The sequence below is a fragment of the Typopeltis vanoorti genome, chromosome 13 (assembly GCF_054136105.1).
Source record: "Typopeltis vanoorti isolate ZY-2024b chromosome 13, IOZ_Tvanoo_1.0, whole genome shotgun sequence".
NCBI lineage: Eukaryota > Metazoa > Arthropoda > Arachnida > Uropygi > Thelyphonidae > Typopeltis > Typopeltis vanoorti.
Genome location: NC_143561.1, coordinates 61,707,563 through 61,725,391, shown reverse-complemented (window position 1 = coordinate 61,725,391; position 17,829 = coordinate 61,707,563). Strand labels below are relative to the sequence as shown.

General features: G+C 36.6%; 1 protein-coding gene across 1 annotated transcript in view; it reads right to left on the bottom strand.

Moving 5' to 3' along the window:
- LOC150100214 (uncharacterized) overlaps window positions 1-17,829 on the bottom strand; it is an 850,396-nt gene that overhangs the window by 276,449 nt on the left and 556,118 nt on the right. The window contains exon 29 of the mRNA XM_090402345.1: window positions 8,150-8,347. Coding sequence (XP_090258471.1) covers window positions 8,150-8,347 — 198 coding nt within the window. The remainder of the gene's footprint in view (window positions 1-8,149; window positions 8,348-17,829) is intronic.

Below are 17,829 nucleotides of genomic sequence, written 5' to 3'. Positions count from 1 at the left end.
CACTGGCACTATTTCCCTCTTGCATCTCTACTTTGTATGGACATAACTCTTTCTCTATCATCAATAGCACTCCCCTCCCTTTTTACCCCTTCTATCCTCACAAAACACATCATACCTTCCATCTCTATTCCTGTCAGGATGTCATCCTCTTACAACCATGTCTCACTTATTCCGACAATCTTTGGGTGAACAGACGCAATTAGTGCAACCATTTCATCTGCCTTGTTTCTTATACTTCAAGCATTGGTATACAAACACAACAGCTCATTTCTGGATCTACAGCTAGTTCCACTGATACCACTCACGCAATGTGATCTCTCCATACTAGACTGGGGCCATTTCCCTTTCTGCTTCTTCATTTTAGAACCCTTTTCAACTCCAACTGTTTCCTCTTGATCCCTGGTCATCCCATTCCTTTCTACACATGCTCTCACCTCCTCTTGGAGCATCCACCTTTCTCACGCTGTGTACCCCTGTCCACCCTGAGCCTCCCCATTTCCCTGCTCCTCTTGCATACCCATTCTCTCATTTTCTATACTCATACCACTCACTTCCCCATTCATATCCACTTCTTCAATCTCTCCTGTCTTACTCTCCTGCTCTTCCACATCACTCCCCTCTCGATCTGATTCATTCTCTCTATTCACTTCTCTATCTTCCAGCAGCAGTCTCTCCAAGCGACTCACACTATAACCACTCAAATGCAGTCCATCGCTCCCATACAGCTCACTTCATCCCTCAAACTCATTCCACACATTAACAAACTGTACTCCCATCTCCTCACACATTTCAGCCAGCATATCATTCATAATCCTTGCTCTCCGCCTCATTTCAACACAGTCATACCTAGGCAACACACTGACTACCCTTCCTGTCACACTATTATCTTTAATCCTTCCAAGCAGCCTCCTGATATCCATTTTGACATGCTCTTTGTCCTCTCTCAAATCATTTGTACCAATTAATACTATTAACTCTTTTGCTCGCTCCCACCTCATATCCAATGCCACAATCACTCTACTCATTTTACTGCCTGGAAAACATACCTTGTGCATTCTATCCTCTAAGCACACCTTTAATAATGGAGTCGCCATACAACGCCACTCGCTCATCGTTCGTTAACTCTTTCATGCCATCATGATTTATTTTAATAGTTTTGACCCGAATTTATTAGTACTTGTTAAGTTTGTAAATATGAATTGTTTGTATCCTGAAAGTTAATAAGTAGAGGTTCATTGTAAAGATTTGACAAGAAAATTAGCTATGAGTATAAATATGAATGGAGTGACTTTGACAGACAAAAAGGCTTATATAGAAGCCGAATGGTTTTGTATGGAGTGACTTTGACAGACAAAAAAAAGGCTTATATAGAAGCCAAATGGTTTAGACTTGAATGGATTTGCTATTTAGAGTCTGAAAAAAAAGTGTTGTTGAATGAAGTGAGATTGGAAAATCAGCAAAACTAGAGCTCTGTGTGTGCGTGTGCGTGCGTGCGTGCGTGCGTGCGTGTGTGTGTGCGCGTGGGGAGGGGGAATTGCTGAGTAATTCCACAGATACAACAAGTGAGTGTGAGAATGTACAAAAAATATCAAAGTTAGTATCGCTGGTAACAAATCAGAATGAGATAGTATACTCGTAATGCATAAAGACAGTGGTGGAGAAAGGGGTTATTGTGCTTTATGTACCCTAATGCCAGGATCATATAGAACAAGGGAAAGAGTTTTTTAGCATTAGTTAATTCTTCCTCTTGGCCAAAAGTTATTGGCATTAGTGATACATTGCTGACAGAAGATGATACAGTTAGTGGGATAGAATGTGAGAAGTATAATATTTTCAGGAAAGAGACGAAAAGAATTGGAGGATGAGTATTGCATCTTATAGAACTGGAGCCAAAGGGAGTAGAGGTTTAGCTGGAGGTCAGAGAAAATAGTGCATATGAGGCTATCTAGTGTGAGATAGAGGCCAGCAGGACAAAATATACACTTGGTTGCTGCTATAGACCAGGGTGTGGACAGACTGATGTGTTCGTCATACATGTTGTTTATTTTTTAATGGTATATATTAGAGCACAGAATAATAAGTAAATAATTATTTATTAACTTATTGCTGATATTTTGCTGGTGTTATAACCAGCATCTTCAGAGCACAAAAACACAGTTTGTCACAATACGCGAGACTATAACAACATGGTGTAATCAACGGACTAGTTAAACAAAATTGTAGCAGCAACACAAAGACTAGAGTCCTGATTTCAGCGCCCTCTATGTGAAAAAAAAAATTGCAGCTATCACATAAGACTAGAGTCCTAAATAGAGAAAGAAAGTGGTACTATTTTTTTCTTAAGATGACTGTCTCCCAGATTTTAGGGCAAATTTATACAGCCATATTTGTTGAGATTTGGAGTATGTTTCAGGGCTTCTGTTGCCTCTAAGAACAATCTCTCTAACTTGTAAGAGTTTCTGTGCAGTACTTTTGTGTTCTTCCAGTTAATCCTGTGTGCAGGGGTATCCAGGGCATGCTCTGCTAGGCCCAACTTGCCATAGTGATAATGCCGGATGTATCTTTTGTGTTCGTCGATGCGGATGTTCACAGTTCTTCCTGTTTGACTGTAGTAGGCTTGAATTTTATTAAACTAGTTAAACAAAATTGCTACAATTTTGTTTAACTAGTCTGTTGATTACACCATGTTGTTATAGTCTCGCGTATTGTGACAAACTGTGTTTTTGTGCTCTGAAGATGCTGGTTATAACACCAGCGAAATATCAGTAATAAGTTAATAAATAATTATTTACTTATTATTCTGTGTTCTAATATATACCGTTAAAAAATAAACAACATAGACCAGGGTAATTTAAAGGATAGTATGCATTGGCAATTAAGCTCAATAAATAGAGGGCAAGTAATTATTCTGTGTGTGTGTGGGGGGGCTTCAACTATTAAATACAGGTTGGAAGGAAATGGGTATTTATGCAGTTACTAAGGAATTATTACATGAGGTAGCAGTGATGGAATATACAAGTGATTTAAGAGTGCTAGATCTAGTAAATGCATCAGAGTATGTAATGTAACCAAGATAACAGCACTGCCCCCAACTGATGAGAGTGATCATGTGATCTTGACCTGGGAGGTGGCTAAATATGTGGAATTTTCAGTTAGGAGGGGGTATATATAGAATTGCAGGGCTCATAAGTATGACAAATTTAGCAGGTTGCTTGGATAATGCTATGACATGAGAAACTGCAAGAGTTGGATGTTTATAGTGCACAGGAGGTAATAAAGGAGTGTCTGAAGGAAGAAATAGCAGATTGCAGACCTAGTGTCAAAAGGATAAATCAAGTGTGAGTTAAATGGATGAATAAGATCATTCTGGTTGTGGTTGGAATGAATGATTTGGCTGGGTATAGGTATCAGGAAATCACCGAGGAGAGGTAAAGATAACACTGTAATAGGAAGAGTAGTTTGTCTTTTGCCTAAGCATGACAATGATGATTCAAAGCAGAGAGCAAACATGAATGGTATGTTAGCAGAAATGTTCAAGAGGAAAGGAGTGCAGTTTGTGAATGTGTGGAATGAGTTTGAAAGAAGAATGGAACTGTATAAGAATGATGGACTTCATTTGAATGGTTTTGTAGTGAATTATCTAGATAGACTGCTGTGTTTGAAGGAGGAGTAACAAATGACAGAAGTTAGAAATGATGTAAATGAGCAGAAGAGAGGACCAGGTGAGATTGCAGTGATTGTGAATGAAGAGAAGAGTATTAAGAGATTAGAGATGAGAATGTGAGAACAGGACTGCAAGTTGGAGAGCGAAATGTGGTGGGCTGGGGAGATCAGAGAGACACTGTGTAAGAAGAAAGGATTTTTAATGCAGAAACGAAAGCATATATGAAGAAGGTCATCATGGGAATGGAATGGCTTGGAATTTATGAGGAGTGGTTGAGTGTCGTGAATATATGGGACAAAGGATAAGAGTGAAGAGACAGGAGCAGGTGTAGAGAAGAAAGCAATGTGAAGAGTGGCATGACTAGAACTAGGTTATAGACCAAGAAATGAATTGCTGTGTTTATTTGTGAATGCCAGACATACCAGAAATAGGAGAAAGATGAAATTGTTGTGTTGATTGCATCTGCATGTCTGAAAGGACAAACCACAAATCCTTTAGGAAGATTTGTGGTTTAAAAAGGTGAGAAAAGATATTGCTTCTCAAGCTAAAGCTTGAGAAGCAATATCTTCTACAGAAAATAACATTAGTTTTTGAGGGTTGTGATGTGATGTGTTGATATCATAAAAAGTCTAATAGTAAATATCATCTCAAGAAATTATATGTTATAAAACTGATAAAAGCCAAAAGGCTATTTTTCTGGCAACCTTAATAATAATAATGAAGGGGATACAAATCCTTTGATGTTTATCTGCCAGTAGGCGAAACTCTAAGAACTAGGACTAAGATCTATGAGTTTCATACCGAAAAACTATCGGCAAATTCAAGTATAAGTAACCACTTGGTAGTACAACACCAAGGCAACTCGTATCAAAGGTGGAGCAAGCTCCCTCACTATCCTTGATATTTTCTCACAATGTAAAAACACAGCCCCTAGGGGATGTCAAAAAAGGTTGAAACCGGTCTTGGGTAGTGACCTCTCCTCATAATGTAATTACAGTATTACATCCCCTAGGGGCTGTGCTTTTACATTGTGAGAAAACATCAAGCATAGTGAGGGAGCTTGCTCCACCTTTGATACGAGTTAACTTGGTGTTGTACTACCAAGTGGTTATTTTCACTTGGATTTGCTGATAGTTTTTCGGTATGAAACTCATAGATCTTAGTCCTAGTTCTTAGAATTTCGCTTACTGCAGATAAACATCAAAGGATTTGTATCCCCTTCATTATTATTAAGGTTGCCAGAAAAATAGCCTTTTGGCTTTTATTCTATGTTATAATATACAGGCACACCTTTATGGCATTCGTATAGTAAAGGTATGGAAGTTCTTTTCACTTAAACCTTGTTATCTTCCAGGTCTACCTACCCACTGATGAGACCTCAAAAAAGGTTGAAACCAGTCAGGGTAGTGACCTCTCCTCATAATGTAATTACAGTATTACATCCCCTAGGGGCTGTGTTTTTACATTGTCAGAAAACATCAAGGATAGTGAGGGAGCTTGCTCCACCTTTGATACGAGTTGCCTTGGTGTTGTACTACCAAGTGGTTACTTACACTTGGATTTGCCAATAGCTTTTCGGTATGAAACTCATAGATCTTAGTCCTAGTTCTTAGAGTTTCACTTACTGGCAGATAAACATCAAAGGATTTGTATCCCCTTCATTATGTTATAAAATTATTTAAATTTATGAATGACTTTTAGACAAAAACTGTTAGAAAATGGGAAAACATGAAAATACTCATGATACTAAGTTTTGCCAAGAGATTTTTTAAAGAACTGAAAAACTAGTTTCTCAGTGGTTCTAATTCCTTCCTTCCTTTCTCATCTGTCCCTCAGGACAGGTAGATTCCCCAAATGACAGTTTGTGACAAATTAATGCAGCCGGCTCATCACCCCCCTCTGCTTCATCCACTAAGGGAAAATATTAATGACTGTAGATCTGTGTGTGTTCACAGGCCAATTGGCCTGTACCGACGGACAAAAAACCCAAATTTGCAGGTGAAAAAAAAACCTCTACCTCTGTATGACACCGGCTAACTCACCATTAGTTGAAAGAGACGAGATAAAGGTTCCTCACATTATGGATGGGAACTGAACCCAGATCTTTCTGACCAAAGGGCTTTGTTTATACCAACTGAGCTACAAAGGCTCCTGGTTCTAATTAGGAAAACATTAATTCAAAGTTGCCTGGCAGGATAGAAAAATAAGAATATCACGATGGACACAAGAAGTTAAAGAAGCACTCCTGGAAAAGAAGACAGCATATCAAAAGTTTCTAGCAAATAAGCTAGCAGGCCTCCTAAAAGGATGCAGAGAAAAATGTAAGAGAGCTAAGCTATGTGTAAAAGTAGCTGCACATGGGAAGACTTTGGCAAGAAATAGAAAATAAATATCAAGAAGGTGGCAAATTCTTCTGGAGGCTACTGAACAAACTTAGAAATGGAGGAAAGAGTATTGTAAGAGGAATCAAAGATGATAAAGATGACATGAAAACTGAAGATAAGAATATCCTGGATGTCTGGAGTAATTACTTTGAAAGACTGTTAAACAAACCAAGTAGTGACAGAACCATACTAGAAAATTTTCAAGTGGAATGCAAAGAGGAGTACATATCAATACTTGAGGAAGAAAATGCTGTCAAAAACTTCAAATGTGGAAAGGCAGCTGGAGTAGATAATATTTGACCAGAAATGCTGAAATATGGAGGTATAAAAGTTTTACTCTCTAATTCAGAAGGCCTGGTCAGAAGGTCAAATTCCCAAAGATTGGAGCAGAGCTCTCATAGTACCCATGTATAAAAAAAGGGAATAAAGCTGAATGAGAATTACAAAGGAATTTCTCTATAAAATGTTCCAGGTAAGATTTATGCAAGCATACTTGAAAAGAGGTTGAGAAAGATTGTGGAAGAAAAATTTAGAAAAGTACAAGCTGGGTTCAGATCAAATAGGTTGTCAAGATCAGATTATCACTTTAAGACAAATAGTTGAAAAATCGAGGGAATATGACAAGGATCTGTACTTAAGTTTTGTAGATCTGGAAAAGGCATATGACAAGGTGCCAGAGAAAAGCTTTTCAAAATACGTCAATTATATGGAGTGAATGGAACATTATACTGATCAATACATAATTTATATTTAAGTTGTCAGTCAGCAGTTAGAATTGAAGGAAATACAGAAAGATGGTTTGATGTAAAATCAGGTACATATTATCTCCACTGTCATTCATCATCTATATGAATCACATTATGAAAGAAAGTGACATTAGGCTTGATATAAGAAATGGAAATGTCAAACTTAGCTGTTTGCTTTATGCAAAAGATGTTGTACTCCTCAACACATCTAGTGCAAGTTACCAGGATTGTTGACAGACAATCCTGGTAACAGATCTATAAGACATTATGGCATGAAAACAATCCATAAGACATTATGACATGAAAACCAGCAATAAAAAGACCAAAACTATGAAAATAAGCAGGAGCATAGAAAACTTCAGAAGCATTCTGAATGGAGAGCCTATAGAACAAGTAAAATATTTCAGCAATTTAGGCACAATTTTTAGTGAAAGTGGCAGGTTAAATCTGGAAACAGACAATAGAATGAGCAAAGGTTGTATGGTGGGTAGCCAGCTGAATAAATTTATATGGAATAAGAAAGAAATTAGCCAAGACACCAAACTAGCAGTACACAAGACAGTGTTCAAACCAGTTTTAAGTTATGGATCTGAGAATTGGGTTAGAAATAAAGCACTTCATCAACGACTAGAGACCACAGATATGATGGTTCTGAGAAGAATTAGAGGAGTGTGCTAATGGCATCAATGGCAGAATCATATTAAAAATGATGTTAGAAAGGAACTTGACATTATTAGCATTGAAGAATGTGTCAACAGAGAGCTAATCTAAGGTGGTATGGGCACTTAAATAGAATGGGTGAAGAAAAGTTAGCAAAACAGGTGTTTCATGCCAAGATGACAGGAAAGAGACCCAGAGGAAGACCATGGTCTGGGTGGACTGATTCAGTTAGAATTGTCACATTAGCATGAAATGTTAGAAATGACAATATTGGAGTTCTCACAAGTAATAGTCTAATTTGGAGGAAACTTGTTGATAGGAGATTAATAATAATGTAAACTTAATCATGTAGTGCTGTTATAGTAACAAGAGCACCCCTTAGGGGCACATATCATGAGACTGATGATGATTAAATTCAAAAAGTTAAGAAAAGTGTCACCTATAACAATTTTAAAATTTTGAAATTTCCTTAGTTTTCTTTATGAAAAAATATTCTTGATGAATAATGATGATGACTGTTTTTACGAGACTTGTAGCATCATTTCTTCATTTCTGCTATTCAGTGTTTATGAAACAAATTCATGCAGGGTGTAATTTTACATAACTATAAGGAACAGTAGTAATTGTTTGAATCAGGAAAAAATTTCAGCAATTTAATAAATGAAAAAAAAAACAACAACAACATTAAACCTTACTCTAATTCCATCCTGTCCAGGGGGCCCAGTTTCTCCTCTCAATCCATGGGGTCCAGGTGGTCCAGGAATACCCCTTTCTCCAGGAAATCCTCTCTCTCCTCTCTCACCAGGTGGACCAGAAAGACCTGATGGACCAGGAAGTCCAACTTCACCATCCTTTCCAGGCTGTCCTGGATTACCTGGTATACCTGGTAGTCCCTACATTAGAAATAATTTTTTTAAAAAAATTGTTAAGTATTTAAATAAACAAATCAGTATGAAGTACACTGTTATGGCAAACTTAGTAACAGGAAAAGCCATTATGACAAACTTGCTCAGCATGAAAAGTTACAACAAAAGCTAAAGCATGATGGTATTCTGAAAGAAATTCACTGTAACATACTGTCCTCTATAACAAACTACGCCTAATGGATCTATATTTGCATACCAAAACTTTTGAAGTTTCAGTAACATAAGTTTTATTTAGCAGTAGGATTATTATACATTTGTCACTGAAAGGAGAACTTCAACAGTTTTGGTATGTTGAAATATCATTGTGTAATACATTCTTGGGTAATCCATTGTGTAATCCATTCTTGGGTAATCCATTGTGTAATCCATTCTTGGATAATCTATTATGTTCTCTATTCTTGGGTCTGCACACATTAACCTCCCTACCAGCCAATGTGGATGAAATAGTGACACCAAATTGCACTTCTTATCCATGTTATTCAATGGGTTTTAGAGCTTCGTATCCAGATTTATTTCGACGTCTATAGACGTCATGGCCGGTTGGCGGAGAAGGGGGGGTAATGGATACTCTGTTTTTACCATACCTTTTCTTGACTGCCTTGATGAAATTCATAATGAACTTTTGAAAAGCATTTTGTATTTTCTCTTCTAAATTTTTCAACAATGCTAATAGTAACAAAATATAAACTTGATTTTAGATATAGTCCTAAAAAAACATAATGAAAAATAAATATTGCTAATGATCATGCAACTGCATAATTAGGATGAATATGGGATAGCACATCATCCTGTTAATAAATAATGATTTCTCTTTTTACTATTTTTCAGGATTGAAGAAAGGGCTAAATACCATGTGAGAGACCATAGATCAAGATTTCTTTGCTTTTGGGCAATCCTTATTGTGTTTGGTTAATATATGAAAATTCTTAATTTTTCTGTAATCAAAAAACATGCCTGTTCACCACACCATGGAAATAAAATGTTGCTTCATCAAACTAAAATAACTTTGTTATACGGGTTTCATCTGTATAACAAAAAGTATAACAGATGAACAATTGCATTGAGTAAAATTCAAAATATGCATTGCCATTTGAAATTGACATGAAATTGCATAATTTCTACATAATTTCAGACTTTGCCAAAAATTGAATAATTATATGTAATTTTTACTTTTTTTTTTTTTTTTTTTTGAATAACAGTTTTACACATGTAAAGAGAAAAACTAAACATTTAAATTCTGAATACAAGAATGAGTCATATAGCATGCATATAATATCATGTGTCTCAGTAGCAGCCGTCCAGTAGGCTATTCGAGTTCAGAGACGTGAGAATAGATGTATAATTCATTCATTCATTCATTCATTTCGTATGGTGATACAATGGTTGTGATCCCCTTTTACAGGAGGTGCAGAACTACCTCAATCCCACCTATTTTTATCCGGGCTCGAGACCTGCATAGCTGACAATTCAGACCTGTGCCTGTGGCTGGAGGGATTGTCTTAAGTATTCCTGACTGTATCAGTGTGTGTGTGTGTGTGTTCATGGGGCTGGTTTGCCTGCTTGCGGGATGAAAAACCCCAGATAAATTGGGGGAAAAGCCCTGCTGTCCATGCCCAAGACTGGCTAACTTGGCTATGGCTGAGGAAGATCCGTAAACTCCTCATGTCGTCGACGAGAATTGAACCTAGGACACTCCTTCCCCCAGGCATATGGTTGCGAAGAGCACAGCCACTAGGCTAACCGTGCGGACATTAATTAATTAATTAATTTAAAATAAATAAATAAATAAATAAATCTATTCCTGTCTCTGAACTCTAATAGCCTGTCATCTCTATTTAAACTTCTTGAAAAAGTAATACACACAAGACTACAAAACTACTTACAGAAATATAGCGTCATCTCACAAAAGCAGTAGAGTTTCCAGAAAATGAAGAGCACAACCATGTTATTATAGGACAATACAAATGAACTAAATAAATATCTTGATAAAAACAAATTTGCTATCCTTATACTCCTTGATCTTACCAAAGCTTTTGATACACTTGACCATGAAATACTTATATCCAAACTACACTCAGGCAGAATAAGAGGGACACTGCATACCTGGTTTAGGAAATATCTCACAGACAGAAAGCAAGTAACAAAAATAGGCACATATTACAGCCGGCGAATACAAATACAGCATGAAGTCCTTCAAGGAGCAATATTATCACCCACACTATTCAACATATACATAAATGACATTACAAACTTGGCCTTATAAAGTCAAATACAGGTATCCCTTGCTTAATGCGGGATTTCATTAATGCGGCAAAATTAATTGCGACAATCCCTTTATATACACGGCAAGACTTTTAATTAATGCGCCTTTAAATTTACCAAAATTCCACCAAATACAACATCATTGCTACAACCCATGGACATGGATGTCATTGCAATTTTGAAAGCCTATTTTCTTAAAAAGACATTCTCAAAGGCAGTAAAAACAACAACGGGAGAAAATACGATTACGCTCCAAGATTTTAGAAAAATTTTAACATTAAACATGCAACTGAAAACATTCATGATTCGTGTGAGCAAGTCTCTTCTAGCTGCATGAGAGCAGTTTGGAAAAACCTTTTGCAGAATGCATTAATGACTTAGTTGTTAGGCGTTGAAGAAATCATTGCAATTGGTGAAGACCTTGATTTTGATGGTGTTGATGCAGAAGATGTTAAAGAATTACTGGATTCAAATTCAAAAGATTTCAGTGACAATGATCTTTTTGAAACTGAACAACAATGTGCATATGAAGACAACGAACAAATGGAATGTGAAGATGAGGTTCCAAAGGAGATAACAATCAAAGAACTGGATGGAATATTTCGCAATTTAATATCACTTAAGCAGCAAATAATGGATATGGATCAAGACGTTAATCAAAGAATGCTTGTTTGCCGAGGTCTAGAGAGCCATTTTGCTTGTTACCATAGAATTTATGCTGATAAGAAAAAAAACAAACTGTTCAAACGACTCTTTATAATTTTTTTTGATAAAAAAAATTGCTGTAACTAATGTATGTTCAAGCATTTATTAAACATTTACTTTGCAAAACAAATTATTAATACAGTAATGGATCATGGACGAATTGTAATTTTTACCATTGATTATTATATTTGTTAATGCGATTTTGATATATGCAGTAACATCGAGGGATACCTGTATATCAATATGTAGATGGCACAGCACTACTAACAGTCCACACAGACATAAACACTGCACTCTCCAAAGCACAACATGACCCAAACAAAATAACTAGCTACTTCTTTCACAATTCAATTATAGTAAACAACACCAAAATGCAAATGCTAATAATAAAGAACTATAGAATTATGCATTCTGTACCAACAATATATATGGTCACACACATTAACCATGGAAGATGCCACTGTTCCGAAATCATACCTGTAACACATGCTAAATACCTTGGTTTATACACTGATAACAACCTTAAATGGACTAAAAACACAGAACACACCTTCATAACAAACTACGCACTATTGCTCCAAAACTCTTTAAAGCAAAAGATATAATGCTGAACAAAGTAAAAAAAACCTGTAACACATGCCAAATACCTTGGTTTATACACCGACAACAACCTTCATAATTTTACCTGGAGGGTGGTGAATGAGTGGAATTCATTGCCTGACTCATTGTGAGCTCTTCGTCTGTAAATGAATTCAAGAAGAGATATGATAGATATTGTTTTGCTAGTTTGGGTCTCCCGTGATGAGTCTACTGACTCCATGGAGATACCCGTAATAATAATAATAATAATAAACTACACACTATTGCTGCAAAACTCTTTAAAGCAAAAGACATAATGCTGAACAAAGTAAAAAAAAACTCATATAACATGGAATTGGTGAAACAATGCTAAGGTACAGTATAACTGTCTATGTAAACACAGCAAAGAGTCAGTTATCAAATTTAGAAAGTCTCCGCCGAAGAATCATTTCAATGGTGTGTTAGAGACCTAATACACACAAGGAAATAACCGAACCCCTAATAGCAAAACACAAATTCCTGAGTATAAAGAATCCAAGACACTATTTCAACAACACTTACTGCAATAACAGAGAAACATACACCACATAACCAGACCAAATACAACCCTCTCTACAACCAGCAAATGTAGAAATTTGTATGGAGTAGCCATGAGGGGGCATCATGTACCCACATTACTCAACAACTTACCATATAAGATACAAAATTAATAACGGAAAACTCACGTACAAAGATTATTTAATAGTATTTCTTGTGGAATTTTATTCTCGTGGAAAAGCTTAATGTTGGTTATGCATTTTTACTAAATAGCTTAAGGAAACTACAACGTATACTAGGATATACATTAAAATAAATTTTAATAAACTTCCAATATTTCGGCAACGTCACATTGCCATTTTCACAGGAACTTAGAAACAAGACACGTGCACGCAAGCACAACAAACAGTAAAATGAGGACAAAGCAGGAAGCTATTCTTTCTCCTAAAAGTCCTGATGGTGCCCCCCCCCCTAGTGAACAATGTTGGTATTCTTGGACGATTGGGCTGAAGGTCTTCTGATGTAGGTTTCCCAAATTTGGGGCAGTCTCATGCAACCAAATTTGTTGAGGTTTGGCATGTTTCTTAGGGCTGATTCCATGAATAGCCTTTCAAATTTGAATTTACTACGGTGTATAACCATAGCTTTCTTCCACAGTATTCTGTGGCGAGTATCCAGAGCATGGTCTGCAAGACCAGAGTGACTGTACTGGTGAAAACGAATGTAGTCCTTATGTTCTGAAATTCTGATATTCGCTGTCCTGCCTGTTTGGCCAAAGTAGGACAGCTTACAGCTGCAAGGGACCTGGTATACACCAGGTAGGTCTAGGGGAAGTGGTTGGCCTTTAGTGGAGCAGATAAGGGATGCCAATTTTCTATATGGTCTGTAACAAGAGGTCAAGTCATATTTTTTTAAGATTTTCGTAATTTTTTCTGAGGTGCCACGGATGTAGGGAATTGTGATGGATTTAGAGTAATCCTTGTTGTGAAGGAGGGGGGGGGAGGGTTGCGGTTTACTGGTTTCAATATTTTTTGGATTATTTTTTTTTTGGGGGTGTAACCATTGGCTGAGAAAGTGGTTTAGTTCTATGGTAGTGTCTTAATGACATCATATTGTTGTGAGGAAGGGTGGTGGGATTGTTGGTGAATGTATCTGCCTGTATGGGTGGGTTTTCTATAGACTGAGAAACAGCAAGGTTCCATCAGGCTGGCAGGTGACAAGTGTGTCTAAGAAAGGAAGACAATTATTTTTTTCTTCTTCCAGGGTGAATTTGATTCTGGGGTATAGGTTGTTTAATTGTGTTAGGAAGGAGAGGAGTGCATCGGAGCCATGTGGCCAAATAGCGAACACATCATCAACATAGCCATATGGTTGGTTTTTGTGGAGCAGAGGCTAAGGCTTTTTCTTCAAAGATCTCCATAAAGAAATTGGCCAAGGGTAGGGAGAGTGGTGAACCCATGGCTGTCTCTCCTCTATTTGTTTGTAGAATTTTCCCTGCCAAATGAAATAGCCTGAGTTCATTGTGAACTGAAATAGGGCTGTGATATCGGGAGGAAATTTAGCTTGGATTAGCTCTAAGGATTCTTTGAGTGGGACAGTTGTGAATAAGGAGGAGACATCAAAACTGACCATTACATCAGTGTGTTTGAGTGTAAGGTTTTCTATGCTGGCTTTGAAGTGGACTGAGTTTTTTGCATGTGAAGGTGTGTTGCCAGTATAGTGTGTGAGAGCTTTCGCCAAATGTTTAGCTAGTTTGTATGTTGTGGAATCAATGCCATCCACTATGGGACATAATGGCACATTTTCCTTATGTATTTTTGGGAGTCCATAAATACGGGGGGGGGGGGGGGGTTATGGAGTAAAATGGTTTTAATTTGTTAGTGACTTCCACAGGCCAAGAAGTGACCTTCTTAAGGAGCCTGTGGAGTTTTCTAATTTGTGAGTTGATGGGATTGTACTCGATAGTGAGGTAAGTAGCCTGATCTAACAACAGAGCATTCAGCTTACCTGTGCTTTTGTCTGTAGAGTCTATCCTTTTGGTTAAGCAATACTGTGGCATTCCCTTTATCTGCTTTGGTGATTATCATTTCCTTGTTTTTCTTTAGTTCTAGTAGAGATTTAATTTCTTTACTGGGCATGTTAGTTTTTGGTGGTTATTTCAGTAGTATTCTTCTGGGCGCAATGCCGAATTTAATAGTATAATTTTTGCCTGTGTGTCACAGGCATCTTCAGTACAATTTAAGCTCAAATTAAACAATAACTGACAATTCCAAAAAGCACCACCTAAGTAGCTGGCGTAAGATAACTAAAAAAGGTCAATAAATTTCCTAAAAATAAATAAATAAATAAATAAATAAAAATCCTACCGGGAGTCAATTGAAGAGACTTAATTCTCTTATAGATAATGTATCTACATGGAATGAAGATCAAAAGAAAAAACTTAAAACCTTCTTCGGTCGTCCACCCAGATTGTATGGTCTTCCGAAAGTTCATAAACGACGCATTCCTTTGAGACCAGTCGTAGATTGTATAGGTTGCCCCACTTACAAAATCTCAAAATTTTTATCAAATTTACTCTCCTCTTCAACTAGAAGAGGATACTTATATAAAAAATACTTTGGATTTCAAAAATAAAATTTCAGCTCTTCATTTGAACATTTCTGATATCATGATCAGTTTAGATGTTGTTTCTTTATTTACAAAAATGCCTTTTTCTGAAACCATTGAATTACTGCGACAGGAATTTCCTTCAGACATTGTAAAATTATTTGATTTTGTAATACTTTCTGGTTATTTTTCCCTTAAAAATAAGTTGTATCAACAAATTGAAGGAACAGCAATGGCCAATTCTCTTTCTCCTGCTATCTCCAATTTCTTTATGGAACATTTTGAAAGTATCTTTGACAACATTTCTCCCAGACCTACTCATTGGTTCAGATATGTCGATGACATTTTTGCTGTATGGAATGGCTCTTCTGATGAACTTCAGCAGTTTCTCACTAGGTTAAACACACTTCATTCTAGGATCCAGTTTACCCTAGAAGTAGAATCAAATAAGCAGTTAGCCTTTTTAGATCTTCTAATTCTTCATCAACCAGATGGTAACCTACATTTCTCAGTCTACAGAAAGAAGACTCATACAAGCCATTATATCCATGCTGAATCTCATCACCATCCCAGTCAAAAGGCAGGAACTATTAAAACACTGGTTCATCGGGCCCACTCCTTTTGTTCTTCAGACGATCTTTTACAGAAAGAACTGCAATATATAACTTCTTCCTTTCTGTCTAATGGTTATAAGAATTGCTTTATTAAAAGAGCTTTAGGTAGTTTTAAAATGTCTTCCTCTTCCAATACAGAAGAAATAACGCGCATTCCTATCCCTTATGTACAAGGCATTAATGAACGTATAGCAAAAGTTTTAAAACCACTGAATATTTTTGTTGCCTTTCGACCGTTTAGAAAAATCTCCACCTTTCTCACTTCTCCTAAGGACAAGCTTCCACACCTTAATTATCCAGGTGTCTACCAGATTCCATGCTCTTGTGGATTATCTTATTTCAGACAAACAGGAAGATCTGCCTCTATTCAGCTAGAAGAACACCAATCTTATATTGAATACTTTAAACCTGAAAAGTCTGGACTTGCAGAACATGTCATCTTCACTAGACATAGAGTTCATTGGAGAAAGATAAGAGTCCTTCACAAAAGTCAGTTCCTCATGGAACACTTTTACAAAGAAACATGTGAAACTTTACTTCATTCTCCTAACTTAAACAGATCCGACAGCTTACGTCTATCCCCTTTATGGGAGATAGTACTTTATAAATCAGCTAATATTTCCTAACTGTTTATTGTATACTTCTTTTTTTTTTGTATACTTAGGTAGCGCTTTTTTGAAATTGTCAGTTATTGTTTAATTTGAGCTTAAAATGTACTGAAGATGCCTGTGACACATAGGTAAAAATTATACTATTAAATAATCTTGTACGTGAGTTTTCCGTTATTAATTTTGTATCGATATGTCTCCTCATGGTATACCTCTTTTAAAACTTATTACCATATAAGGTAAAACATTGAACAGTTACAGAATATTAAAAACTGAACTATGGAAATTGTATCAGCACACTTAGAACTGAAACAGTTACCATACATTTCACATAACATATTAACCACAGTAACAAACTCTAAAAAAGAAAAAAAGTTCAGTTAATCGTTAATCCCACTGGCTTCAGAAAAGCTAACTCAAGCTTTGAAGTCAGTGGATTACTTTTCTCATCATCCATTTAATGCAAATATTAGCATCAAACTCATTACTATTATTATCCTAAGACCCCATGAACTCAAAAACTCATCTAGGAGATCCATTTGTCATACACAGTTCATAATTCCTTGCCTTAAACATTTTCAAATTCTCTACAGACACTACATTCTCAGGAAAGGCATTCCAATCATTCCCAAATCTACATGCAAAAAATCTGCTTCTCACACTTTGTTCATACCCTCTACATACAACTTCCAAGAATGACCTCTTCTTCTCCCCCAATCTCCCACCATTTTATGAAAAACCTCTTCGATACTGATCCTATAACAACCCCTTACCAACATGTATGGGTCTATCATATCACCCCCTCCTCCTCCTATCTAGAGTCTGTAAATCAAACCTTCTCGACCTTTCCTCGTATTCAATATTCCAGAGATCAGAAACTATTTTAGTCAATTGCCTCTGAACCCTTTCGAATATCTTGTCATCCTGTTGAAAACCAGGTGACCAAATATGTGCACAGTAGTCCATATGTGGCCTAATCAAGACCTTATACAATACATCAAGAATCTCCTTACTTCTACAAGTCAGTGTCTCCACATCATTCTCAGAATTCATAGTGTTGTCCTCACAATTTTAGCAATGTGTCCTCTGAATTTTAGATCCTTATTCACCATCACCCCAAGATCTCTTATTTCCTCCAACAATATATCCCCACCAAATGTAAATTATACGTTCCATCTTTGTTTCTCAAATTTTAAAACCTTACATTTTGCGACATTGAACTGATGTCCCCACTCTCATACTCATTCACTCAATCTATTCAAGTCTTCTTGCAAGGCTAGAACATCTGCTCTACTCCTCATAATTCACCCAACTTTGCATCACCTGCAAACAAATGAATATCTCCATCCAACTCTTCCCCAATATCATTAATATCGAAGATCAACAGAAATTGCCATAAAACAGATCCCTGAGGCACACCACTATTGACTTTCTTCTTCTGGGATATTGCTCTCACCCATGAACAGTATTGCTGATATCTATCAGATAGCAAATCTCCAACCCAAGGCACTCATCTAATAACAAACTATCTGCTGAA